Genomic DNA, 27,957 nt, shown 5'->3' on the forward strand with positions numbered 1-27,957 from the left:
CGTAATGCTGTATCCCTTATCCCTGTGCCGGCACGACGGCTCGCTAGCACCTCGTGATCGACCACGTCAAACGTGGCCGACAGATCTAAAAGAACTAGCACAGCAGAGCCGCCTTGGTCAAGCTGGTGACGGAGGTGATCCAACAAAGAGACCAACACCATCTCCACCCCATGACCAGGGCGGAAACCAGACTGGTATGGATTGAGCGCCAAAGTATCTTCCAGGAATGCTAGGAGCTGGTCCGCCGCAGCCCTTTCCACCACCTTACCCAGGAACGCTAAATGTGCTACTGGGTGGTAGCTTGCAGGGTCATGCGGGTCCAGAGATGGCTTCTTGAGGAGAGGGCACACCATCGCCTCCTTCAGCACCTCAGGGACCTGAGGCAGTACTCTTTCTGGTGTAATGAGAGATTTCTCCATGTAGTGCTTCATTGTGAATTATATTTGAATGTATCTATTGTACTTGAGAATCATGGTTTGCCTTCCCCCCATTTAAAGATCCACCTGGCTGCCATCTTGTTATCATGGAGGGAGGGTCAGTCTTCTTACATCTTAAAGAATTACATAATTTTCTCTAATTTTCTGCTGTTTTGGCACAGTTGATGCTTAAACCCTTTGAACTCATTGCCAAATTGCTCATTGGCTGGACTCTCTATGATGGTATATTTTGTAGTGGCTGTTACATCAGTCAGGAGAAGTTAGCAGCTTTTCAGTTGAACCCCCATTTTTGAAGTTCTTTGCCATGAGGACAGTCCTCCAATACAGTCTTGCCTTGCCTACTAAAAATTCATGCTAATTCCACTACACTTTGGATCTTCAGATGAAGTGAGAAATTCAGGAAGGCAGTATTTAATTTACTTTTCAAGTCAGGAATGTTTGTCCCACCACCTGGTGAGTAGCTTGCTAGAATTCCCATGTGGGACTGTACAGAAGACTGATGATGAAAGTTGCATTTACCTTAACCTAATGTTCGAGTACCTTCTGTGCAGGTGCACACACCCTCCTTCCTGCCACTGTGCATGCTCTGGCTTCAGCAGTGCTTAGAAGTACTAAGGGTGGGGCATTGCTGCACCAGAAGCATGTGGTCCCTGGGTAGGAATAAGTTTCTGGCTTTGGTGCATAGCACCCTCTGGAGGCATTTAGCTGTAAGAACCTTTCTGATGGCAGACCTGCTCATGTGCAATCTCCATGTCTACTTGCACAGAAGATAATTTATGGGCAATAATTATAGGTAACTTTTTGGGTAATGAAGAATAGCTATTAAGAATTCTAAAAGAGACCATTATTTTTGTGGTCCTTGCTTTGATTATCTGTTTTGGGAATTCTCACTCAAAAATGTCTCATGGTAATCTTCAATAGACTGATATTTTTGACCAAACTTGTTTTCTAATTATTGATTTGCAATATCAGGTGTTAAATATTTAAAATTCTATCAGAATTCAGAGGAATTACATTTTTCATCTCATTTGAGATTAAAGGAAATCCAGAACTACCAATCTCAGAATTCACTCTTGTGCTTCGATCTGCCCTATTTTCTGATATATCCCTTGTACCTATAGGCTTTCTGCTCTGTTTTCAGAAACATCTTTACCACCATTAATAAAACCTCCTCAGCAACTACATATGGAACTGCTTATTTGAGTAAAGGTGGACACTAGGTATTAAGAAAATTCTTGATTGTTCGACATTAAATGTAGGTTTGTTCCAGTAAAAACATTGGGCCATGTACTTCTTGCACTGAGTATTCTCTTTGTTAGACATACATATGTAGAATTAATCACTTCCCCTTCCCAATCTCTACTTCTAATCTGGCATGCTGGGTTAGATTCTGCACTCCCTCACAAGCAGCCAGCTAGGTGACCTTGGGCTCCCCACGGCACTGATAAAACTGTTCTGACCGAGCAGTGATATCAGGGCTCTCTCAGCCTCACCCACCTCACAGGGTGTCTGTTGTGGGGAGAGGAAAGGGAAGGTGACTGTAAGCCACTCTGAGCCTCCTTCGGGTAGAGAAAAGCAGCATATAAGAACCGACTCTTCTTCTTCTAAAATAAATGCTTAAATGCTCAGGTATTTCCAGAAGACAAGACTGATAGTGACTGGGAAGAACTGTATGTTTCCATAAGATAAAAGCTGAGGTTGTTCCTTGTTTGTTCAGTAATTCAATAATCTTTTACTTACAAATTGAACCATATACATTTTGGTTATTCAACCTACACTTCTGGTTGCTAAGAGTTTTCACATTCTACAGTGGGGAGAAGTTAGTCTTGTCCGTGTATGCCAGAAAAGAAGCTAGCTCCTGCTTTAGCTTTGAATACAGTAGCATGTAATCTATAACTAAAAAGCTGGATCGTAGATGGTATTCCCAGTCAACCCTGGCAGCCTCCTCATTGACTGGGGAAAAGCTTTTTGGTGAGAATCTGAATGATATTATTGAGAAAAGGGCCAGAAAGGATGTCACGCCTTCCTACTTAAAAAAAGAATACAGATGATCTCAAAGATTCTGTCTTTCAGACTTTCTTTCAGACCTAGATTCTGTAATATCTATAAAAATGCCTCTTGCCCCCAGATCCAAATCAAATTTCTGATCAAATTTCCAACCTTCTGGCTCAAGACAATTTTCTGTAACAATTTGAGAGTTTAAGCCAATATAGCGTATAACTGACAATAAGGTGGTGTTAGGAGTGGGGTATTAGTTTAACTTCTTTAACAGACCCGTGAGAAGCACTGTGACCAAGGGGGCTTAAAATAATTTTAGTTTCTTTCACATCTTCCTTCTATGAGAAAAAATCCAATACCAACACCATAAACATCTTGTTTGGATATTGAAGCAATATAGCAGGTACCCATCACCAGTCATCAGGAGAATGAATCCGTGCTGCGCATATTTTGATCAGTATAGGAAAACAGGAACATCAGCCCAATGTTTAAATGCTTAAATGCTCTGTCATCTGTAGAGGATCACAGATGCCAGCAGGGAAAATATTTTCTGAGGAAAGGAGGAAAAAGCTGAAGAAACTGCCAAAGGTATTCATGAAAGCATTCAGTTCTAACTTGACTGGCACATCTTGAAGGCTGCATGGTTATTACTAGAAATGTTCACTCGACAAGGGCTTACTTCAGAAACCTAAAATCTGCCCTTCGTTAGGAGTTTCACTGGACTTCTATAAGTCCATGGAATCATCAATCTACTATTTGGTATGAAGAGGTGGCTGAGAAAGGGCCATAGAAATTCTAGGAGTATTTCAGATCATTACAAATGTCTGCCTGGCTGCAGAAATCTACTGCTCATGAGGGCATGAGTAGGGACTCTAGAACAGATCAGAAATTTCTTACAGCATCAAATTCCTGGATCTTAGTGTTACCAGCTGTAATTAATTTCCAGTTCAACATTCAACACCTAGGCATCTGCATCAGGACAAACAATATAAAATTCAAGGTTTATATTGTCAGGTAGACCAAGTCCAATGAACAGATTCACCTAAGAAATGTGTGTCCTATCTGAGAGCTGAGCACACCAGCAGACCCAACAATATACTTGGACTAGCAGATAAGCCCATTGTATGCCAAATTCAACGGGCTCTAGTGGCAGGACCCCCCAGCAGTGGCAGCAGCCCCAAGAGTGCGCAGGTGAGCGCTGGACATTGAGGGTGGGGTGGGGTGGGGGAAGGAAGCAGCCATTCCTTGCTCCATGTCTGGCTGCGAGCAGAGCCCAGAGTGGCAGCACAGAGGCAGCCATGAGGCATTGGGAGCGGGGGAGGCGGTGGCCATTTTCCCCTCCGTCCCCATGACGCGTGATAGCCCTGCGGAGTGCTGTGGAGGCAGCCTCAGAGCTTTGGGAGTGGGTGGAGGCTGCAGCCATTTCCCCCCTCCTTTTTTGTGTGTATGTTTTTCCCCCCCCCCTCTCTCTCTCTCTCTCTCTCTCTCTCTCTCTCTCTCTCTCTCTCTCTCTCTCTCTCTCTCTCTCTCGCGTTCCCACACTCTGCTGTGTGCAACAGCTGGATGGACGGCAGCCAGCAAAATGAAGCGCTCATCTCCGCAGCAAGAGCCCCTCAGGGACCTGCCAGGCAAGGCGAGGTGGGCCGGCCCTCATGGCCATGGTGGGCAGCGCAGTGCAGTGCTTTGCCCCTAGCAAGCCCCAGACTCACTGAGCCAGGTGGCGCAAGGGATACAGGCCGGTGTTGACACCTGCAGAAGCATGGCTCTGAGGAGCGTCTGGCACCGGGGAGCTCTCCGGGCAGCCTGAGGCTAGGAGGCCGACAGACCGTCTGGCTAGGCAGCTCCGATCCTGTCAGCAGCCAAAGGCACATATCACACCACCCGCAGCCCACCCTGGACATCCCACCAGGAGAGTGTCCATGTTCTTCTACGGTCCCCTCACCCTTCTTGTAACCTTTAAGAGCACTGGGCAGGCTGGTGGTTGGTGGTGCTGCCATCTGTCATCTTGTGTTCGCAGCTTGTGAGTCAAGGGGCGAGTGGCCGGAGAGGGAGGGTGGGAGCTGTAGGGGTGGGTCAAAGCTGGCTACACCCTGATTGGCCTTATTCCAACTCGGACACCCCGGACACGCTCCACCCTCTGGCTGGTTTTACAAATATTATGAGGAACCATGGATAAGGATGAATAATCTCTGCATTTATATCCCCCCCCCAGGGACTGACAGTTCAAGTAGACTGGTATGCATTCTCATAGAATGCCAAAAGTAGCAGATTTGCAACTTGCTCCAAATGCTGAGAAGTGGAATGAGTATACAGATGCCCTCCTAGTTGCTACATCTGTTTCATGTCTTCCCACTCACACTTCCAATGATTTCAACAATTATTGGGAAACTTAGAAGGGTCAGATTGTTTCAAGCCTGTTGGCTGAGAGGGTCCTGATAATTATCAACACAGCCCTCATGGTGCATCCCAATGATGTTCAATATCGTAAGGTCTGATATAACATTTGGACCCAAAATGACTAAACTTAAATGTGTGATGATTTAAGATATGCTGTTCTAAGATAATGGGCTTTTGTCATGCTGAATTTGTATAGGTAAGTTCTAGGACTCTACCTGAAGATCAATTGGTGCAAGATAAGAACAGAAGAGCCTTATTAATCAGACCAGTGGTCTGTCTAGTAGACCATCTTTCTATTTCACACAGTGGCCAACTGGTTCCCCTTTCAAAGTGTCATTGCTCATGGCCATAACAATGTCCACTGGCAGTAAATTCCATAATTTAATCAGTCATTGAGTAAAGAATCACCCCTTTTGCCTATTTTGAGAGAAATGTAAAATGTTTACAACACAGGGAGTTCAGAATACTTAATATATTGTCTTTTCTCCAGGATGAACTTGATAGGAGCTGTATGGAGAAAGGCTGTTCAGTTGGCTCCAGTTTTTCCAGATGCTGGTGAATTACCTGTATTAGCACATCTTGATTAGCACATTTTCTTAAAGGAGCATCTGATAAAACAGCGGATTATTATCCATTTTCTGTTTTGCCAATTACATATAGTTGTAACAGCCACAGATACAGCCATTTGTAAACTAGCCCTTGAAGTTCTGTTGAGAATGCTCCCCCCCCCCCCCCCCCAAGATCGTATTCCATTTAGGAGTAATCTCAGAAAGGGGATTCTACTATATGTTTATTCCTTAAGGACAATGTGTTCTTACTATCTAAGTTAGTCATTCCTAACTGGGGGTTCATGGATACCGAGGAGTCTGCTTGGGGTTCTGGAAGTGGTCTGTGGCCTTTCCCTCCTTCCTTAATGGTCAAAGGGTTGAAAAACACTGCTATAAAGGCTGTAAAGTTGGCAGTCTTTCCTGCCTGCCACTGTGGCAGTGGCCTCGGCTGCTGTCACTTTCCCATTGCTAAGTTTGCAGCAAAGGGCTCTTGGGATTTGTAGTTCCCACATTCTTCTCTCTGAGGCATGAGATGAGCTAGATCCAAGGGAGCTTTTGGGCTGCCATTTTGCATGCTGTTTTGTCCCTGAGGAGGGAGAAGCTTTTTCAGTGTTGCACATTCTTTGCCTCCCACAGGTTGTGAAGCCGCCAGCCTCTTCCAGTGATCAGTCCCCACTGTCTTTTTGCCAGACATGCATATAGAAACAGTCTCTGCTACATACAGACAGATGGGCAGTCCCCAGATTTGAGTCCCCTCTTCATCCCAGACTCCTCTGGGCAGCATTTATTAGCCACTGAAAGATTTCGGCTCATTCCACATCTGGCCTTATGTCAAGGGTATACCTTTCGAATTTCTTTTGCCTATGCAGTATGTTTTTTGCCATTAGTCCAGCCTGGTTCACAGTATTGAACCAACTATCCTAGAGTGTACTGTGATCAATAAGATAATAATTACTGCCAGGACTGTATTCAGGACTGTGAGACTTCCAGTACCTTTTGTGATGCCTAGTTATTCCTGCGTGGCCTTTCACATACTTTCCATAGTATTTCTAGTGGCATTTACTGAACTGTAACACTGAAAAGTCCACAACGATGTAACAATGCCCTTTATAGGAACAAATATTGCCAGCTGGCTACTGTGTTCATAAGCAGTGAAGGGATGAGTGGGCAGGAAGATAGCATTACAGTTCATTAGAATTCTGTCTCTTCTACAAAGTATCCTTTGTACAGATTTGACCCCCGTTGTGTGTACTTGGTTCTGAGCAGATGGGATAGATTGGTATATCAGCTACAATACTGCTTAACATGTTTCCTAACTGAGCTGATGAAGGTAGACTCAGTCACATTTGTTTACTTATTGTATTTTACCCAAAATTTTGTACACTGCCCTGAGCCATCCCTCTAGGAGGGTGGTCTAAAAATTGAAACAAGTTATTGCTCTGAGTTACTTTCCAGACTAAGGACATTGCCCTATTAGTTACAGATTAGGGATGGGCACGAACCAGTTGATGAACTAAACTTTATCAAGAATTTTGGTCTGAAGAACAGCAATGAACTACCATTAATTTTGGTGCAATTTGTAGTGGCTTGGAATAGTTTATGAAGAAACAGTTGAGTGGCTAGAAGTTTTCTGAGTAGAAGAGTGAAATCTCCAGGGAACACTTTATTCCCACCTTTCTTCTGGTCATGGTGAAACCTTTTGCTGGTTGAAGAAAGCTGTGGCCAGCAGAAAGGAGTGAAATGGCCCCTGGGAGGCAGTTCTCCATATTTTATTATCTGGTTTTGCTCCCCCTCCTTCAGGTCAGAGAAATGGGGAGCAAAACCCTAGGGTTAAATGGCTCCCAGCCATTTAAACCCTCCTAATCTGTTCTCTACTGTTTCGAGGGAGAGAGCAGAACTGAAGGGTTAAATGGAGGCATTTAACTTTATAGTTCTGCTCCTCACCACTTTCAAGTGCCAGGGAGCAGAAAAAGAGGGTTTAAATGGCTTGGAACTGTATCAATCCCTGCTTTCTGCTTTCTACTGCTCACAAACCTATACAAATGAGTATGATTCCTGAATCGTCATATCTGTTCTTGTAGGCTCATGGTTCAGCCATGAACCATAAATGGAACCAAACTACAAAAATGTGGTTCATGCTCATCTCCCTGTGGCTTTATTTCACGTTGCAGGCCTTATTCAATCTGATGTTTTATTCTAAACTGCTAATGTGTAGTCTGTGGGTTTGGGGTTCATTGTGAATTCTGTTGTGGACAAATTCCTTGTGGTGATTACTAATTTTCTCAAGAGTGGTGAGTCTGTTAACAAAGGCCACCGCCAGAGATTTGTAGGTCAAAATAGTTTCCATATAGTCTTGTGGGATATGGTACACAATCTTGTAGGATTCGACCAGCTATCCCATCAAAACCTTAATCAATAAAAAGTATTTCTAGCTGGTTGACTTGTAATGCCTACATTACCTCTCCGCACCAGAAGAGCATTAGCCTAATTATATTTTCATGTGACTAACAAGAATGGACTCATTTTGCCACTGATGAAAGCACTGAAAACGGAAAACAATCTAGAGACCATTCTGGCAGAGTCCAAGTATAAATAAAAGAGATAACAAGAGACTCTTAAACTTTTGATCTTTAATTAAGCCACTTAATTTTGTTGTATTTCTGGAATCATCCATGTTCTTCTTGCAGTACATTACCTCTCCCAGCTGCCAGGATTCAGTCTTCTCCATACTTTAAAGAAGGATGGGGGACAATGAAGCAGTAGGGATAGCAGACTGAAGAAAACTGTCTAATCAAGCACTGCTAAAAAGTGGGAGGAAACAGTGATCTGCTTGAGGGAGAGTGCTGTTCCAGTTTGAAAGAGCCAGTACTGAACCCACTACTTTTTAAAAAGTGCTTATTTGATCCCAATAAGTCTTGATCCCTGTAAGGTTGGCAACCGAAGCTCTCCTGTTTTTGGTGAAGGTGATAAAGCACACTGTCTCTTGGCACCTCTTGGTCCTCATTGATTTTATGGATTATCTGCTCTCATGTCATTCTGACTTCTGATCAGCATTCAGGACTGAAATCGCCTTAATCACACTTAGTTGATGGCTGTTGCTCTAAGAGAGGGAGTGTGTTCCTGTCAAAGTCTCAGTCATAGTCATTACCAATATAAGATTCTGGATCAGCTGCATGGGATGGAAGTAGGGAGAATTGCTTTGTAGTAGCTCTTCTGCTCTGAAACTCTTCATTGGCAGATTCTAGAAGGTGGAACTAGATGGGGAGTTTAATGTTCTTCCACATGGAAGTGCGTATATAGAATTCTGGAAAGCCGTATCTTCCTCCTGTGCTCTTAAACATGTAGATGAAATACTTGGGACAAATTATCCCTCTGAGCTTTGTTTATTTCTTTTGCATTTGAACAAGTTGCAGTGATGTTCTTGGCTGGCGAAGTTTACGTAAAGATGAATAAATTGAAATTTAATCTAGGCAAGGCAAAGTTGGCATAAAGTCAAAGAAGTGGCACAGTTGTCTAGTTTGAATGGGGTTGCACTCAGAAAGAATAGATTTGCAGCCTACCTGTGGATCCTCTTATCAGGTTGAAGCTGTGGTAACGAAATTTTCCTTCTGTTGTGCATAATCTAGTTGTCAACCACATATGCATTATATACAGATCTGCCTATCCAAGTGGATTGGAAGTTTCCAGTAATTCAATTTCAGTTTCAAAAACCTTTAATGGCATAGTAGTTTGGCAGGCAGGATAGTGAGGGATGTTAGCCACTGGGAGCATTACTACTATAGTCTTACTATAGGGTCTTAGTTGATTACCTATTCGTTTCCAGGCTGAGATCTGAGTTCATAGCTCACAGTTCCCGAGGGACCACCTCTTTCTGTTCAAACCAGCTTTCCCCATTTAGATCTGCTAAGTGGCATGGTAAAGTAACCACATTAGCACCATCTGGCTTTAGAAAGATGTGTTGCTAGCAAGACCTACCTCCCTTAGAAGCCAATGAACCTATGTGAGAACACCATTTGATTGTTCCAGAAGCTGCATAGATGTCTGACTCTGCAGCTGCAACTTTCAGCAGAAAGCCATGGTGCTGAATTGGCTTCTAAAATGGTATAAATGCACTTTTATTATCTTGCTTTCTTTAGATCCCACTGTTTTTGTCTTTTATCCTTTTGAAAATCAAGCGGTTGTCAATTCTAAAGATTTACACCAGAACATTTACTTTACTGTAGCTGTTCAGATAACAATAAATAAGCAACAAAAATCTCAGCATTATTATGTACATCGAAAGGGGGGTTAGAAATTTAATATTCTCACTGTGATGGCCCCTTCAGTGAGTCTGTGCACATAATTGCCTTTCTTGTTGTTCTTCCCAAGACAAGCCAATATTTTCCTATCTGTGGTTGCATTTATTTATTTAACATATCTGCCCCCTCTCCAGAGACATGTTTGAGGTGTCTAACTAATACAATAAAGTCACAAAACAAAGCTAGATGGCAGGGGACCCTCAGCATCCTAAAATTTATATACATAAAATGGCCTACAGGTTTTTAAAAAAAGGTTTTGGCCTATAATTAGTATATTTCTCTTTCCCCCCTAAAAGTTTTTAAAGTTATTTTGAGTCCTACTTTGCAAAAGAATAGAAATATTTATATAAATAAATATCTGTTTCAAACTTTTGTTGTATAGTCTTGTCAGATCACCTTCTCTCTCAACAGTGACTTTGGCTTTCCTTTCCTATAACACTGCTTTCATTGACCAGTCACAAGCTATGCTGCAGCAGCATTATCTCCTATTTTAATATTCCCCTCCCTATCATCAATGTGCATTTCTTCTTCTACATATTCAGAGTATGGAATATCTGTTTTTATTAACCTTGGCTTTGTCTAATGGCTTTGGATTATGATAGGGCTAAAAAACGTGCTTGACATAGGCACATTCTGAGGTAACGTATTCCCACAAAACAAAAGTCAAGGCGATAAGTTCACAAGGAACTTTGGGAACTTGTGTTCCCGAATCTTTAGCTGCTGTGTTAAAGGTAATAAAAAACCTTACATTTGCATGTAGGGGACTTTCCTCACTCACCTTAGAAATGAAAGGAGGGTGTTCCTTGTGTTCTTAAGCTATGGTTCAGAAGCCAGCAACTGCCCCCAGCCATACAGTCTATCTTATAGGGTGGGTTGAATTTGGCTACGATTAGCAGCAAATCCGTATATTTCCAAAATTCTGGGCTGTTTGGTAATCTGTCTGCACTATCCAAATTGCTCCCCTTTTAAAGGCATCATGATAAGGTTATAGTTGAAAGTAGACAGATAATGGAGTTTTGAACAAATTTCCACTTTAAAAAAGGCTTATTGCTAGCAGAGCTGTTATAGCTGCTGGCTGCGTAACACCATAATTCACAGTTCAGTGAGCTTGCTTGCACAGAGCTGTGGTGCAAGGTCAAAAGTTTCACCAGCTGTCACAACAGGTCAGGATTTTTTACTCTGGATATCTGACACTGGGTGAAAATATGGCAGGAAGATGGCTGACTTCTTGCCTGTTCTCTCAGATTTGCCAGTTTACAAATGGTAGCACAGTACCCATGAGAGAAATTGCTATTGTTAACAGCTGGAAAAGAATTTGTAAGTGAGCTGTAACTGAGCATGTTTAAAAATAGCATGACTGAATACTTCAGAAAATCTGTGGCTGTTTAGTATGTTTAACACATTTAGCTTTATCCGTAGCCCAATTGAACTAAAATTTCCAAATTGCTATAGACAATAAATAGACTTATTTTTCTGAATTCTGTCTGAAAATATTTGATTATAGTTTAGCCTTTTTTTTGCCTAATTCCATTTCATCTCTTGAAATATTTTTGTTTTAAAATATTCACTTTAAATGTGGCATTATAGGAAAAAGTATGTGTACTTTTCAGAGGAAATTTTCCAATACATCCCAGTCTTCCTTTTGGGTGGAGGTCATCCAGTCTAATTCTAATGGTGTTAGCAGTTTTGCTGATAAATGGAGTTTGCATTATGTATCCCTTTGATATAATCACCACTGAATATTGGCTGTGATTTTATTAAGGCTTTTCATGTTATATCTCCCATGCAGTGTTTCCTCTACTTCTGGGAGTTATTTTTTGAGTTGCATTAAATTTTAAATGATTGATTTTTTTTCAGAAGACTTCAGATTGGTTTTAAATGTTAAATATTTTGTTTAGGAACAAAAGTATTTGTCCATTCTTCTGTAATTTTCTGAAGTGTTCCATTAATAAGCTGCAGATTTGGCATTTCCTGTACCTGCTTGGTCTGTATCCTGCCACTCCACAAAGCAAAGTTTGAAGCCTTACCCAACTGATGAGCAAGTTAAGTTAGAGGGAAGGCTCCTTAGGCTTTAGCGCCGCTTTAGCTTAAGGTGGGATACTACCTTTGGTAGCTAACCTAAAAGTCACTATTCAACAAAAGAATATCAGAGGTAGAAAATGGCACAAAACTGAATTGGATTTCATTACGCCCCCCCCCCCATCCTTGAAGTGAGGATTTCTTATGCACTATAGATTTTAAGTACATTAGCAGAACCTGGGATTCCCTACTGCAATACAAATTTTAAGTAGGTAGTGAACAGTAACTGTATTTTCTGGGAAATTTGCTTTTTTTTTCATGCCCCATACATAATATGACAGCATAATGAGGATCCAGTCATTGTGTCTGAAGTAGGCTCTAGTTCATGGAAGTGTATACTGGAATACAGTTTTGTCAGTCACAGGACTCCTATTTGTTTAGTTATATCATGTGTGGAGCAAACAAAGGTCAATATTACATATACGAAGCACCTTTCATATCATTTTGAATGTTTGGGGTGCATTTTTACAGAGATATTATTCTGTCAAATGCTGTTGATTATATTAAGTTGCATATTTTAATATGTATAAGGTATTTTGAACTATAGACCTCTCTAAAACAATTCATAATCTTAATTTTTAAACAGGGAGAAAGAACAAACACAAGAAGAGGAACATTTGATGGAAGAAAAGAAAAAGAAAAAGCAGGAAGAAAAGAAAAAGAAGGAAGGTGCTCAGAAAAAGGTTTGTCTAGATGACTCTTGTTACAGGGTTAATATTTTGGGTAACTAGTAATATTTCGGGTAACTTTGGGAACTATTTTGATATGATGTTGTAAATAGTCTCATAGGTTCAGCAATGTTTGGAAAAGTATGTTCAAGGCTGGTTTTGCTAACTTTTTCTTCCCATAATGTATCACTAATAATGTGATCAGCAAATCAGTGGACTTGAGAAAGGTTTTCTTCTATAGACACATTTCTGGAATGTATCCTCAAATTATAGCCTAAGGTAATTAGGGTAATAGTTGGACTGTATAAGAAAGACCTAAAACGCACACATTACTGGGAATGTTTCTTAACATTCTATGCCCAACTAGTAAATTTAAATTATATTAGCCAAGCTTCCTTTTCAGTCAAGAAAGAAGTACATACCATTGGATTGCAAGTGACTCACAAGTCAGTTTTCACAAGTCATTCCAGCCATTAGGTGAGTAGGGGCAGTTTCCTGTTGTTTTCCTCCACATAGCAACCCCAGATTTCCTTGGTGGTCTCCCATCCAAGTACTGACCATAGTCAGCCTTGCTCAGCTCCAAAGCCCTGACAAGCTTAGGCAAACTGGGCTATTTTGGTGTAGTGGTTAGGAGTGCAGACTTCTAATCTGACATGCTGGGCTCGATTCTGCACTCCCGCACATGCAGCCAGCTGGGTGACCTTGGGCTCGCCAAGGCGCTGATAAAACTGTTCTTGACTGGGCAGTGATATCAGGGCTCTCTCAGCCTCACCCACCTCACTGGGTGTCTATTGTGGGGAGGAAAGGAAAGGCCGCTTTGAGTCTCCTCCGGGTAGGGAAAAGCGGCATATAAGAACGAACTCTTCTTCTTCTTCTTCTTCTTCTTCTTCTTCTTCTTCTTCTTCTTCTTCTTCTTCTTCTTCTTCTTCTTCTTCTTCTTCTTCTTCTTCTTCTTCTTCTTCTTCTTCTTCTTCTTCTTCTTCATCTTCTTCTTCTTCTTCTTCTTCTTCTATTCAGGCAATGAAGAAAAACTGCTGTGAATTTTATTTTAAAATGTGCATCCTTCCTTCCCATAAAGCTCATGGTTGATTATTATAGCAACTCAAATGTGCTTTCATAGGCCTACCTAAATCTGTTTTTTAAAAAAATATCAAAAGCTTTTAATGGCTCTACTTTGTTGGCAGAAAATTATTATTTTTGTATGAAAGCTCATGAATCTCTAATTGTGAACCTTCTTATAGTACATTTGTTTGACACATCAGTCCATCCAACTACACTTTAATTCTAGAAACACTTATTGTTTCAGAGTGGACAACTCTTTCAAGTTACAAAGAGAAAAGAATCAAGATGGGCAGCTGTATTAGTCTATCTTTAGCAGCAGAAAAGAGCAAGAGTCTAGTAGCACCTTAAAGACTAACAGTATTTTTGGCAGGGTATATTTTTTGTGAGTCACTGCTCATTTCTTTAGATACCTGAAGAAGTATGTAGTGACTCACTGAAGCTCATACCCTGCTACAAATTTTGTTAGTCTTTAAGGTGCTACTAGACTCTTACTCTTTTCTGAAACAATGAATGGTTGTTTTCTTGCTGTTTTTACTAGGATTGTTCACCTAGATAGAGATGGTTTCTGGCTACATGGATGGGAAATTTTTGTCTGCTTCTGACATGTGTATATTCTTTCACATTCTGATGTGATGGAAGTTGTAGCACCTGGAAGAATTCTCCTTTCCTGAGTTTCAGGAGTTCCCTAAACATCATTACCTGGCAAACCCAAACAATACTTGACTTCTGAGGATAATTAAATAGACAAACAAAAAGTTATTAATAGCTAATATTTCCATTCATAAATTAATAAAATGTGTTTGTTGGCCAGGATAAAAGAGGTAGCATGTACACCTTTAAATATTTTCCACTGCAAATAATGGAGACTTTTTCATGAACCATACCCTGATCACATGTCCTGTTCAGATTTTTTTCCTTAAAAGTGTAGTGTTTCCATTATTCTACCATTGTATGTGTTGGGGGAGAGGAACATTTGAATCCAGTGGCAAAGTTTGATTCTGGGTCCATTACCACCAGCTACTGCCTTTTGCAGTATCAGCACCACCATAATTTTAATGGAAGGTATGGTTGTCAGGGCTGCAGATTTCTTTTAATGATTGTACTAATTAAAAAAAAATCTTGCTATTGACCACTTTTTTTTATCTTTCAGGCTGCTGAACAAAAAGCCAAAGGTAATGTAATGTTCAGTTCTTTGTAAAATGGTAATTGTTTCTATCCATTTGAAATTGAATTTGTAATGTGAACTGTAGACTTATCATTAGATGGGGAAATGTTTCATGGTGTGTGTAGGTTTTTAGTTAAATAAGCCTCTTTAAGCACAGGGTTGGTTTTCTTGTACCATCTTATGCTTATGTACTTATGTGTTCCCTTGCTCCCTCAGTTGTTGTGATATTATTTTAACTGAGTTTATGGACTTAACTTGGCTTAGGTGAGACATCCCACCACCCTTTCATGATTTGAGATAAATGATGTTTTTGTGACATCGAAATCAGGTAAATTTTAGTTATTGCTAACTCTACTTTGCTTTCAAATAAACCATGGCATTGAAGTGGGTTTCAGTCCCTCATTTGGAGGGAAACTATTACTACTACTAACTATAGTTTGCAAAGTTTAGTAGCATGATAAACTGTGGTTATTTGAAGCTGTGAAAGGGAGAAGAAAGGAATGTGCAAATGCGATGTAGTATGCCTACTCATAAAAACACGGGATTAAACCCAGACTAATTTTTCCCTTCAATTTAATTTTTATTTTGCTTTAAGTACAATATGTAATACAATAAATACATCTGATTTAAAAAACCAACAGCTGTGCCACTGATTCAATATCAAGAAATGAGAGAAAAGGGCCTACTTAAAAAAAAAGGTGTTTTCTGTCTACATCTCTTAAATGGATCAGTTCTTTTAAACAAGGGTTTAACCAGGTACCAGACTTTTTGAAACACTGCTGCTAGAAGGGATGCTAATTTCTTCCAATTTCCTCTTCTTGCCAGTGATCCCAGGTTTGCCTCTCATGCTATTCCTGAGGGCTCCCTGTCCCCCAGGAGCAGCATTTGGGGAAGATCAGCAGAAGGGAGACATAAATATTCTGCTCTACTGACAGAAGGGACTTGCATGAATGGAAAAATTAGTGATCCATGAGTGTGAGAATTGCCGATCTCCCTCCAGTGAAGTGTAGTGTTAAGAGTGATGGCCTCTAATCTGGAGCACTTGGTTAAAATAAATCAAATTTTATTTATGGTCATTCAGACAAAACATTAAACGTGTATTAGGAGCACCAGGTTTGATTCCCCACTCCTCCACATGCTACCAGGTAGATGACCTTTGGCTAGTTACAGTTTTCAAGAGCTCTCTCAGCCCCACCTACCTCACAGATTGATTGTTACGGGTAGAGGAAAGAAGGCAGTTGTAAGCTGCTTTGAGACTCCTTTGGGTTGCATAAAGCAGGGTATAAAAACCAACTCTTCAACTCTTCTTTCCAATCTTGAGATGATTCCTGGGACTGCCATGGGGAGTGGGTAGGGAACAAAATTACCCTTACTTCTACCAATGATTTTGCTCTCTTCCTTTGTCCTCCTCAGTATACTAATCATCTCTGATTCAGATGCTGTAGACCAGGCAGCTAAACTCACTGACAAATCACTGAGCCCAACCCCCATAGTCTTAAACATAAGGCTCAGTTCAGCTGTTAAGGAGATGATCTTCAAATATAAGTTACTTGTCAGATGTACAACTTTAAGATACATTTCTTTTGAGAAATTGTGTTGGTTGGATATTCTCCTTTTACCACTCTGTTTATAAAGGTCTTGCCTTTGGGGCTAGGGAGGTAAGTGTGATAAAGCCATTTCCACAATTTGTCCAGTTACAACTAACAATAGAGGAGTGCTTTTTCTTCTCATTTTGCTCCATCTGGGCTAGAAGAACTGAATAGGCAGTGGCCAAAGAGATTATACTAGTTCAGTATAAATTATACTAGTTCAGTAAACCAGGATTCTTTCTTCTCCTTCACTGAGAGGATTGTAGTTCAGCAAGAGATTCCCTCCTGCATCCAGTAAAGGAAAACTGAACTTAACACTTCTAAGGTTCTATATTGCAAAAAATGTTTAGGAACAGAGTTCTCTATCTTAACAACCTTTAATTCTGATAATATAAGAGAATAAGGGTGTGAGTATAGTTCTTAGAGTATAACAAAACCAAATAGAAAACCTGCAGAAACTTGTATCTTTTATTGAGATAACAAGTTATTTTCTTTAATCAGCCAGATCAAACAAACTACTAACATAAAAAAGCTATCCGTGCAGTTACCGTGAAAGTAAATGCCAACATTATTGAAGTGCCTATAGTTGATTTTTGTAAGTAACAGTTTAAAAAGCAAATCAGTTTTCAGCTGTTTGTTTCACTGCTTTTAGGGATAATCAAAAGCCCAGGTTAGCCATCTGGTGATGTCACCTAGTCTTCTGATATTTTCATCCAGAGAACTCTTATTTGCTGGTCAGGGAGTATGTATTTATAATCTCAGTTCATAACATACTTCTAAATCTTATCTAGCATAATCGTGTGATATTATCTAAATAACTGATTAGTTCATAATTACATGTTTGATAAGGAATATATGTGCTGATTAGGTAACATAATCACATATCCAGATAACTGATTGGTTCATAACTAAATAAGAGATAAAGAATGTAAGTGCTGAATAAACTAATCTGTAGGTGCAAAATATATCTGGTAAAGCAAGATAAGAAGGCCAATCTCAACTTTTAACCTCTATTAAAAAGCAATTAATCTGTCTTTTTCTGTAACTGGTCCAACTAACTGTCCAAGATTCAAATAACTTGAAACAGTGTTCATGAACAAGCGCCTAGATTCTTGGCTAGTTTGCAGACTCAACAAGAAAAGCTTAGTGATATCTTAACTACCACTATTGTAGTGCTGCTCTTCCAACCTAACAAGGATGCAAGATTCAGGTGCTGTTAGTGGAGGCACCAGTGAGATATTAGATGGTAATTAACTGCTGGACCTTTTCGGAAAAAGATCTTGAGTGACCAACCAATTACACATCCATAAGTTCTCAGGAAGTTTCCATGAGCTGTTAGGCAAGTCTGATTACCTATATCCAGAGGAAAATCCACTTAACCTGAAATAAAAACCAAAGAAAAGCCAGTAAAAACAGTGGCCTAGACTTCCAAGCTGTGAGCCCAGGCATTTTATTCTTAGCATCTATTGACCCATTGTCCAAAAAAAAAAAGGGATGATAATTTATTATTTAATTTATATTCTGTCCCTCACAATGTCTCAAGGCAGCTAACAATGACAGAATTTACAATAAAACCTGTAATTTGGACAATAAAAATACTTTAAAAATCAATACCAGCATCAGCAGTCCTCCATAAAATAGGCTTCCAAGATTCTGACACAGAGGATGGCAGTGGGGGAGAATCTTTCTCGCTCTTACCAACTCCTATGTGAAATACCACAGGGCACATTGTTCAACATCTTCATGCAGCCTCTGGTCCACCTGATCCAGAGTTATGGGCTGGGTTGTCATCAATATGTGGATGACAGCCAGCTTTTTCTCCTGATATATGGCTAGTCCAACTCCCCGCCCCAAGAAACATTAGCTGGATGTTTGGAAGCAGAGATGGTCTGGCTCAGTCAGAGTAGCCTGAAACTCAACCTTTCCAAGACGGAGGCCCTATGACTGGGTCATAAAGGGTGAGATCAGGAAATGCGTTTCCCCTGCCTGGACATGGTACAATTGAAGATCTCGCCTTTGGCCAGAAATTTGGGGGTGGTCATTGATGCCTCCTTATCAGTGGATGCGCAGGTCACCAGAGTAGCCCAATCAGCGTTTTTCCACCTATGCCAAGTGATGCTACAAGGAGGAGGAGGAAGGAGAAGTTGGTTTTTACATGTTGCTTTTCTCTACCAGAGGGAGTCTCAAAGATATCTTTCAACAAACCTTCTGTAAAAGCTTTCAGATCTTCTCTTTGTTCCTTTAATAGATGGACCATCTGTGTCCTTGACACAGCCATATTAAAAATCAGGTTTATAAGTGAGCACCAGTCAGGCTCATGAAATATTTCAAATAGCCAGGAGAGCAGTGGAGCTTTTATTTGGATTATCTTACTAAAGATCGCTTGAAGCAAGAAAGAAAAGACGGGGGGGGGGGGGGGGCAAGTAGTAGCAAAGGGAAGCGGGATTATTCTTCTTATACTCTTATATAGATGGTATATAACATCCAAGGTTGATTGTAAGTGCTGGAAATGCCATGTTAAAGTGGGGTTTTATTGTTGTTTCGCTTTTCTTATTTGTTGTATTAGTTAAAATTGCTGAACTATAGGTCCTCTCGCAGAAGTCACACAGTGGCAAATAAGTCGAGAGAGCGCAGTTATCAGGGGAACAGTCTCCGGAAAAGTAAATAGACCAGATGAGCTCTGTTTGTTTTTAGAGTTGTTCATATATTTTACCTCCCCCCCTGAAGTTAAAAAAGACAAGAAAAACAAGCAGGGGAGTCTTTGTGGGAATGATAACCTCACTGCCACGGCTTGATAAGAGAGGGAGAGGTTTGCAAAAACAATTCAAAGTAATTAGAGCATTACTCACTTTTGATAACAGACGTTTGAAGTTAGAGATTAAGCTCCGTAAGAACTCTGGAGACTCTTCAAGACAGCTTGCAGAATGAGAGAAGAATGAGAGAGGAAACACAATCCTTGTAAAAAGAAGGAAAGATATGGCGGCAGACTGGTTCTTGGCCTCGGTCACTGCCATTTTGAGATCTGGAGAATTGCTCTCCGCTGATCAGCAATGGGCCTTTTTGGAGCTCTGGAGCCTTCCACAGCTCTTAGAAGGAGAATTTAGCAAGATTTGCGCACCTTGCTTGCTTCTGCTGAACATAGATAAGTTTGGCCCTCTGTGTGGACTGAGAGCTCACCATAAGGTGAACTGCTTAAGCAGCCATCTTTCCCGCCCCTGATTTATATGCACAGTCCTGCATAGTGCAGGTGGTTGGATTAGATGACCCATGAGGTCCCTTTCAACCCTATTATTCTATGATTCTATGCATTTCTTGTTAAATTGTAAGCCTCTGCAAGCCGGCCTTGGATGAGAGCAGCAGGTAACAAGTTGAAGCATAAAAACACACACACAAATATCTCACCTTATTGGTCTCAGGGTGAGTACGATTGGGCAACCTGGGCAGAGATTGTCAATTTTTTTATCCCGGAGGTAGAGGAGGATGAACATATATACATCCATATATATTTAGAGATGTATGTAGGGGAAGGCCTGTTCTTAACTGCTACACCCAGTAGGTGTGTGCTGGTCTCAACCAAAGGCTTGGCAGAAGAGCTCTGCTTTGCAGGCCCTGTGGAACTTGATCTTACTTGCAAACTCATTCCATGAAACAGGGACCAGGGCTGAAAAGGCTGCAGCGTCAAACGCACCTCAGCGCTGTGGCTTGCTGGGCTGGTACTGCCTCCGCTAGGCTTTCAAGGCTGCTCCCGCGCTCCATAGAGCAGGAGAAGCCTCAGGAGACTGGCAGGGGCTGCGATGACAAGTACACCTCAATGCGGGCCCTAGCCACCGAGGCTGAGCCAGCCACTGCACCCAGGAGGGTGCAGTAGGGAAAGGGAGTGGGGGGTGGAGGGGAGGAAGGAGTGGGCTGGGGACAAGGATTCTTGTCCCTTATGTAGATGTTCAAAATAAGGGATGAGAATCCTTGTCAGTTGATTTTTTTTTTGCTTTGAAAGTGAAAAGCTGAGATTTTAAAGAAACTTTTGCTCTGTATCAGATTTAGTTTTTGTTATTATTCTAGCCCAAGGTATAACAAGATAAATAAGACAGCTTCAAAGTGAATACAAACTCAGAAAAAGAAACTTATCCAAAGGCAATAAACTTAATTCTATCAAAAACAAGAGTAGTCTCTCCTTATATGTTCTTTCCTTATTCCTTTATTTGTCAGGACTTCTACAAGAACGGCATCCAGGTAATGTCCGTTTTAATGGAAAACAACGTTCCTTAGTGGGAAGTCCTCCAATTAGTTAATTTTCAAATATAATGGCTCTCTATCTAATAGCATATTTTAAACCAGTATATTAATATACAAACGGCCACTGGCTCTAAGAAGTGTGGGGAGAAACATGTAAATTACTATGTTCCCAGACATGTACAATACATGAAGTATTACTTCAAGCCTTCACATCCCACTGACGGGGGTCAAAAAGGACTGTTGGGTTGAAGAAGAATGTGCACAGCTTTCTGGATTCAGCCCAATATTTAAAATTTGGAACATATAACGTCCACCAATTTCAGTAGAACTTATTAAAGTGCTCTTACCTATACAGCTTTATTATCAAGCAGGAATGGAAAGGATTTCTTTAAACTCCGGAAAATCTCATTTTGTTCTTGAAAAGGCATATTTCTGTGTGGATAAATGGCAGAAGAAATTTCATCTGAGCCTGAATTAACTAATTGTGAATCTCAGTACTAGACATTTTCTTGGCTGTTACCGTTTTTTTAAACAATCAAAACAGTAAAATCTCAGCCATCTTTTCTTCTGGTAAAAAAGGAAGGAAAAGTCATCTTTGATCACTCAAAAAGGCTAATCTATATGTTGCATGGTTAAATTGATAAATGGAATGGTGAACTTAATAACATCTGCATGGTTTGTTTATAGAACTGAAAATGAACTTGTAAAGCTTTGCATCAAATTTCTTTTTACTGAATAATTTTTTTATTGAACAAAAGGAAGGCTGAGAATCCGAGGACATAATATGGGGTTGGAATATGGACAGGAATTGGGTGAAATTGAGTGAGCTGGCTGGATGGTGCCCTAAATGCATTTTCTGTCTTAGCATCATCCTTGTCTGTTGTACCATGTGAGTGCTTATTTGGATAGAAGTGTGCAAGCCTGAAAGTGATTTCTCCTTTGAGCGTTAGAATATATGATTACTTGTTGCATAAGCACTGCAGCAATGGCAAAGAAAACAGAATGCTCATTTCCATCTTGTAGTATAGCCCCACATTGGGACTGTTCATATATAGGTCTGCCGCAGAAGACTTTTCCAAGTAAGCTCCAGTAGGGGGATGCTCGTGCCCTCAAGACTGTTCATGCACCTGCCTTTTCCCTGGACATACCAGATGGCCTGCGGGCAGAGTGCCCCCCTCTTCCCAGTTCCATTTTCACCGTCACTAAAGTGAGGACGTGTTTCAACCAGCTCCATTTAGTTTGTCATTTGGTTTCTGAATATCAGGGCTTCTAAATCCATTTTCAAAATGTGCAGTGTTAAGGTGCTGCACTTGGATGAAACAACAATGTCTTCTCTGTCTGAGTGAGGCCCATAATGTGGCTAACTATAGGGTTTGCCAAAAATTCACTCCCAAAGCCAGGTTGGACAGAGCCTCCTGCCTCTGGGTCTCTCAAAGGTGCAGTCAGAACTGACTCTGATGTGGACCCTACTGCTTGACAAGACCCTGAGATCAGGCCTGTCTTCAGTGTGATCCATTGTCATCAGACCAGCTTAAGCTTTGGATTTGAAGTGCCCACCTTTTGCAGCTGCCTCTCCCAGTGATGTACTTGACAAGGAACTTTCCGTGGCACCTAAAAAGCTAAATTAAATATTTTAAGTATAGTTTGCTGTAAATTAATATCAGGTACTGCATGTTGTGATGAAATGGGCCTCACTGGTGCCTTACTATAACATGGGGATGTGGAATTTGAATTAGCAGGCCTTGGCTTTTTGATAGTCAGAATTTTGAGCATACTTCCAGCTCATTTTACAATTTGTAATTTGTGATAGAAAAAACTGGCATTCTGCTTCTTGGTAGTTCTCTGTATTAAATTCCTTGATATTTCAGTGTTCAAAGGGTATAGTATCCAATTCCATGATCTTATAGTAATATGACAACAAAAAAGAAAAAAGTGAACTACTATATGCTTCTACTTAAATTTCTATATCAGTAATTTGAGAACTTAATTGGTAGTACTCTTCATGGATACTATCTGCATGGCTTTCAACAAAGTGATCCCATTATACTTTGAATGAAACTGAAGTACAATGTAGCGTTTCCTCAACTTTATTGCAGAGCAGTGACACAGGATCAAAGTAGGCACAAGATTTCTGTTAGAAAGGAACTGAGTCCTTAGGATATGAAATGTGCAATACTAGCCTTCATGAGTGGCCTTCATTGGAACCATATCATCTGTGTGAACAAGGGAATTCAAATTATCCAATAAAGCCTTTACACTCTACAAAATACTTTTAAAACTTTTATTTCAATACTTAAAGTTAATTTATAAAGTTGAGTCACTTGAGAGGGTGGGACATGAATTTAAGAAAGAAATAAGAAAATAAATAAATAATATATTCCACCTTTTCACTGAACAAACCCAGTTTTTTAGATGGCTAATCAAACCATCAATTAAACAAAATACAACATTTCAGAGGGATGGTTGTATTAGTGTGTTGCATGCATCCGGCCAAGTGTACCCTATTCAGTAAATTATTCTACAAGAATAAACTTGTTACTCTTTAAGGGGTCACAAACCACCTGTTTGTTTTTCAGTTTACTGTCTTTTCAGAATTTAATAGACACATTTTAAAATTTGGTTTTGCTTCTTAATTAATTTTGTATATATTTTGCCTTCATTTTTATCAGTTCATCATAGATCATAGAATCACAGTTGGAAGGTACCTTTGGGTCATCTAGTCCAACCCCCTGCATAGTGCAGGAACTCACAACTACCTGCCATCCACAGTGACCCCAATTTCATGCCCAAATGATCCCCACCACCCAAAATCTCCAGATGGAAATTCACCTACCATCCCACAGTGGCTGTATTTTCTTTTTTTCTTCTCCACTGGTGACCATTCATTGCTCCTAGAAACCTCAACCAAGGCTGGTAGGTGGTGGTTTGATGATTCGGATTTGCAGCACATGTGGTTTTTTTTCCTTACATGAACTAGCATCAGAATATCTTTAATTGCAGATTGTCCTCTAAGTGTGGTCTGTCTGTATTTACCTTTTATTTACCCTGAGGGTGTTATACAGAAAAGTGTGAAGTGAACTCTAATTAGGCCTTATAATTGGATAAACTGTAATAAGAACTTATAGCTGCCTTTAGAGAAAATTGCTTTTATATAGAGTTTTGTTAAAAGACTATGCAAGGCTGCCAGTGCTTAGTGCTTGAGTAAGAACACTTTACTAATGCATAAACTCCATCTGTTACATCCCATGTTCTTCTTTGGGGTGACCATAATTTTTTTTTTTTTACCCTGGCCTTTCTTACAAAAAAAGCTTTTTTTTTAGCCTATGTTTTCTGAGTTCAGAAATATTTTCAAAAAGTTTTAAATTGACTCACGCAGACTAGGAAAATCTTTTGTAGTGATACTGCTTTACTGCTTACCTGTCCTCCAGGCTTGCCTTGGAATTGACCTTAAATATTTGGCTATAAATTGGTTAAAAAAAATTGAGCATAATCCTGAGCACTTTGTTAGGAGCTTGGAATCCCATAATACTCCTAGTAACTATCAGGACACCTTGAGATGTCCACCCCAAGGACAAGATCCTCATCTTCAATAGACTATATTCCGAATCCAACTTCTGCAGCTCTCCTTTTGTATTTGGTTCCAATGGACACCTTCCTTTCCCAACCAAGTCTGCTGTTGTGGTAGCTGACAGTGGTGGAAACAGCTGGCTGTCTAATAGATAAGAGGTGTTTCACACCACTTTTTACTGTCTTTGCCCATACTAGTGTCTCAGGAGTACCCAGTACCCTTTTGAGATATGTAGTTAGTAAATATTAGACACCCCAAGGCTGGGAATGACCAGTAAGTTGGAACCCGCAGAGCACAAGGCCCTGCAGGGGGCATAGGGCAACAGGTGGTCTTGCAGATATGTGGGTCTCAGACTGCGTAAGGCCTAAAGGTCAGTACCAAAACGTTGACCCTCATCCATGTCAATACTGGCAACTAGTGCAGCTGCCTCAGCACAGTCTAGGTATGGGCATCTCATCCTTCTCAATGTCGACTCAATGGCAACAACCTCTCGGTGGTGATGGACCATCATGGTGGCATAGAAGGTGTAACTCTGACAAAGACTCTGATGTTGTAGATGTAGAATCTCCTGATGATTTGGTAGTGGAGCCGGCATCAATTTCCCTAACGGATGATCTCTGCATGTATTCAGAGCAGCTGATCTGGATAGCAAAATCCCTAAAGTTGGACTACCTGACTTCTGAGCCTGACGATGACCCTATAATGGACATATTATATAACCTGGGCTCTAGGCCTGTTGCTTTCCCTTTAATTAAAGGGATTCAGTGGGTAATTTTTCCATTGTGGGAGAACCCTGCAACCATCCCAGCTTCTTTGCATAAAATAGAGGCAATGTATAAAGCACAGGAGCAGGATTGCACTTTCCTATCCTGCCATCCAAAAACCAATTCTATTATTTTTGCACTACTCCCCTCCAGAAGCTGGGCAGATCTGCATTCTTCTCCCCTTGACAGGGAGGGAAGAAAAAATGTTAGAAAAATCTGTTCTTCATCATCAGTGGGGATTAGAGTTTCTAACTATGAGGCGATTATGGGTCATCAGACCTCCTTATGAGAGAAATTGACCCCGATGCTGGATTACCTGGATCCTACGCGTTGCCCTCAGGCTAAGGCTGTGATTGCAGAGGGCATTAAATTGACAAAACAAATAAATGCAGCTAGACATCAGGCAGATTGCCATGGTAGGGCAATGGTGACAGCGAGTGTATTTCAAAGGCATGCATGGCTGTGTTCCTCTTCTTTGCCATTTGATACAAGAGCAAGAGTGGAAGACATGCCCTTTGAGGGGAAGGAGCTCTTCAGCACTTAGACTGATGAGGTCATGGAGAGTATGCGCAAATATACCCTAGCAGCCAAGTCCTTGGGGCGAACCCTAAACCCAGGTATGCGCAGCAGCACAGGTATTTTAGATTTCAATCCTTGCAGATATCTTGAGCTGGGAAAATGGGGTTACATATAAATATTTATCTTTTGGTACCTGTACTCCATCTTTGAAGTCTAGGGACATACTTAGATCTTTAACCAGACTTCTGAAAACCATATGCTCCTTATTTCACAGTCGTGCTGCTCTCAACACTTCTTTTATTTGGGACACTAGCATGAGCACATGTAGAAATCCCTCATCCTTAAAAAGATAACAAAAATATTTCTGGATTTGTCGAAGTATTGGGAAGTCACTTTAAGTGTGTTTTCTCTGTGTTTTTTTTCAGAAGTTTTTGATTGTTCCATGCTGTATTTTTTATTGTTCCATGTTGATTGTTCCATGCTGTATGCCCAAACCTCATTGTGTCTGACAAGTTTTTTTTCCCTTTGGCATCAAGGTATACAATGCAGGGTGTTGGCCCTGAGAAACTTTTAATGTAAGCTTTTAATGCCTTTTAACAACTTTGGTGTGAATTCTGTGTTCTTGATTTTTTTAATGCTACAGTTTAAAGTGCATTGTGCAGGGGGCTGAACTAGATAATCCTGGAGAACTCTTCCAACTCTGTGATTCTATGATTCTGGGTTGTGTAACTTGACAGAGCTGTAGGAATAATAATTTTCCTGACTCTTATGTAAATGATTTGCTATTGCTTCCTCTTCTCTTTGTCTCCCCTTCTGTGTTTTTTTTCTTTTCTCACTACACAGAACAATATACAGGATGCTTACCTTCCCTAGTGGGAGGTAACACATTGTGCTCCATTCCAGATTTATCAGTTTTGCACATGCTTAACATTCAAATGAGGTTACCATCTTGGAAGACATGACAATTTCATTTAAGGGTTTAATATAGATACCTTGGGGTAGGATAGGAATTGTAGATTTAGGAACCCATTTCTTTCAAACCCTTCATGAGCTCGTACAGGCCACATTCCCTCTGTTTTACCTGAAGAAATGAATTAAGTGGATACTGGGCCAACATGTCTTCATTTGAGTGCCAGTGATTTGCAGAGAAGACTTGCTGGTTTTGCCAAGCCAAAAGGTCATTTAGGAAAATTAGTTTCACAGAATAGCACTGTGCTGGATAGAATATAAATTTAGCCCAAACTATATAACAATAGTTAAGGTAGTTGTGATCAGGCTTCCTGCTGCTTTATAGTTATTTATCTGCCCACAGTGTATACTTCACTGTGCATTAAAGGACTTTTTCTTCTGTAATGTGCTTTGCCTAGTGCATTTTATTAAGCCGCAACAGCTGTTATATGCTCAAATGGTAAAATTTTAGAAATCACAATGTCTTTCGGAAAACTCATTTTATTCTGGCAAGAGGGCAGGTGGGCTTTAATGAGGGATCTACTCAGTGGCTTTACTGTACACAAAGGGCACCTTCTCCAAACTATACTCCTGTTAGTTGCAATATTTGAAGAGCAGAGGGTATACTGTATTTTAATGTGCAAGCACAATTGTGATTGCAATTCTTTTAGGTGCTTGTATTAGAAATGTAAAAGTAAGCTGAATGAGAACAAGACAGGAAGTTGTTTGGCTTTTTTGTTCCTTGTAAACTCCTCATGCCATGTATACTCAGCATGCCATGCTGAGAAGAGTGCTCTTACAGTAACAGGCAGAGTTTATTGTTGTGCGGTGCTATTTAGAGCATCATCCTACTGTACACAGGTATCAAAAGAACAAAAATATATCTGTATTTTGTCAGTAATGAGGGATATATTTCACTTGTATTTTGTCAGTAGTGAGGACTGTCTTTCACTTGTAAATACATAAATGGTATGTGCATTTATTCATGTATGCATTTGCCCTTTACACATTTACTTTTCATACTCCAGTACACAGTTACATACTTTACACAGTTACATTTCATACTCCAGTATCTGTACCAGTGGTTCCCTTGGCTCACAGGCCACATCTCTAGTGCCCCCCTTCCATACATACAAACATACACACCTTTCCTGGTATTAGTTCTACTGCAAATTCAACACACACAACATTGCCTACACCTTTTTTGGTTGTTGTGCAGTAGCCATATTTTAGTCTTGAAAAACATTATACATTCTTTGTAAAAGCTACTTTGGATCCTCATTGGGGAGAAAGACAGATGGGAAGACACAGAGAGAGGCAAACAGTGGAAAACCCCATGACTAGAAGCAAGCAGAAGAAGACTTCCCAAAGATGGAGACATTGGGGAAGGATTGTCAACCCAGGTTAAGAAACTGCTGGAGACCTGGGAAGGAACCTGGGAAGGACAGAGTCTGAGGAATAAGGTGCTCAGCAGGAATATGATCCCATCCAGCCTACCCTGTTTTCTTCAGGAAGCTAATCAGGATTGGCCTTAGTCAGCACTGGTATGGGAGATGACCACAGGAGTCCAGGATCACTACTACCCAGAGGCAGGCAGTGACAAGCCACCTTGGAATGTTTCTCACTAGAAAAATGCAGCCATGGCAGGAAGAGTCAGACTGCTATCCCCCTATTGTCCAAAATT

At 40.6% G+C, this 27,957-nt stretch overlaps 1 protein-coding gene across 4 annotated transcripts in view; it reads left to right on the forward strand.

The window, feature by feature from the left end:
- Nucleotides 1-27,957, forward strand: part of TNRC6C (trinucleotide repeat containing adaptor 6C) — a 176,452-nt gene that overhangs the window by 24,075 nt on the left and 124,420 nt on the right. For all 4 annotated transcript variants that reach the window (XM_077327647.1, XM_077327644.1, XM_077327645.1 and 1 more), the window contains exons 2-3: nucleotides 12,344-12,440; nucleotides 14,638-14,659. In XM_077327647.1, the coding sequence (XP_077183762.1) occupies nucleotides 12,378-12,440; nucleotides 14,638-14,659 (85 nt within the window). In that variant the 5' untranslated portion in view covers nucleotides 12,344-12,377. The remainder of the gene's footprint in view (nucleotides 1-12,343; nucleotides 12,441-14,637; nucleotides 14,660-27,957) is intronic.

Source organism: Paroedura picta, chromosome 3 (assembly GCF_049243985.1).
Source record: "Paroedura picta isolate Pp20150507F chromosome 3, Ppicta_v3.0, whole genome shotgun sequence".
Lineage (NCBI taxonomy): Eukaryota > Metazoa > Chordata > Lepidosauria > Squamata > Gekkonidae > Paroedura > Paroedura picta.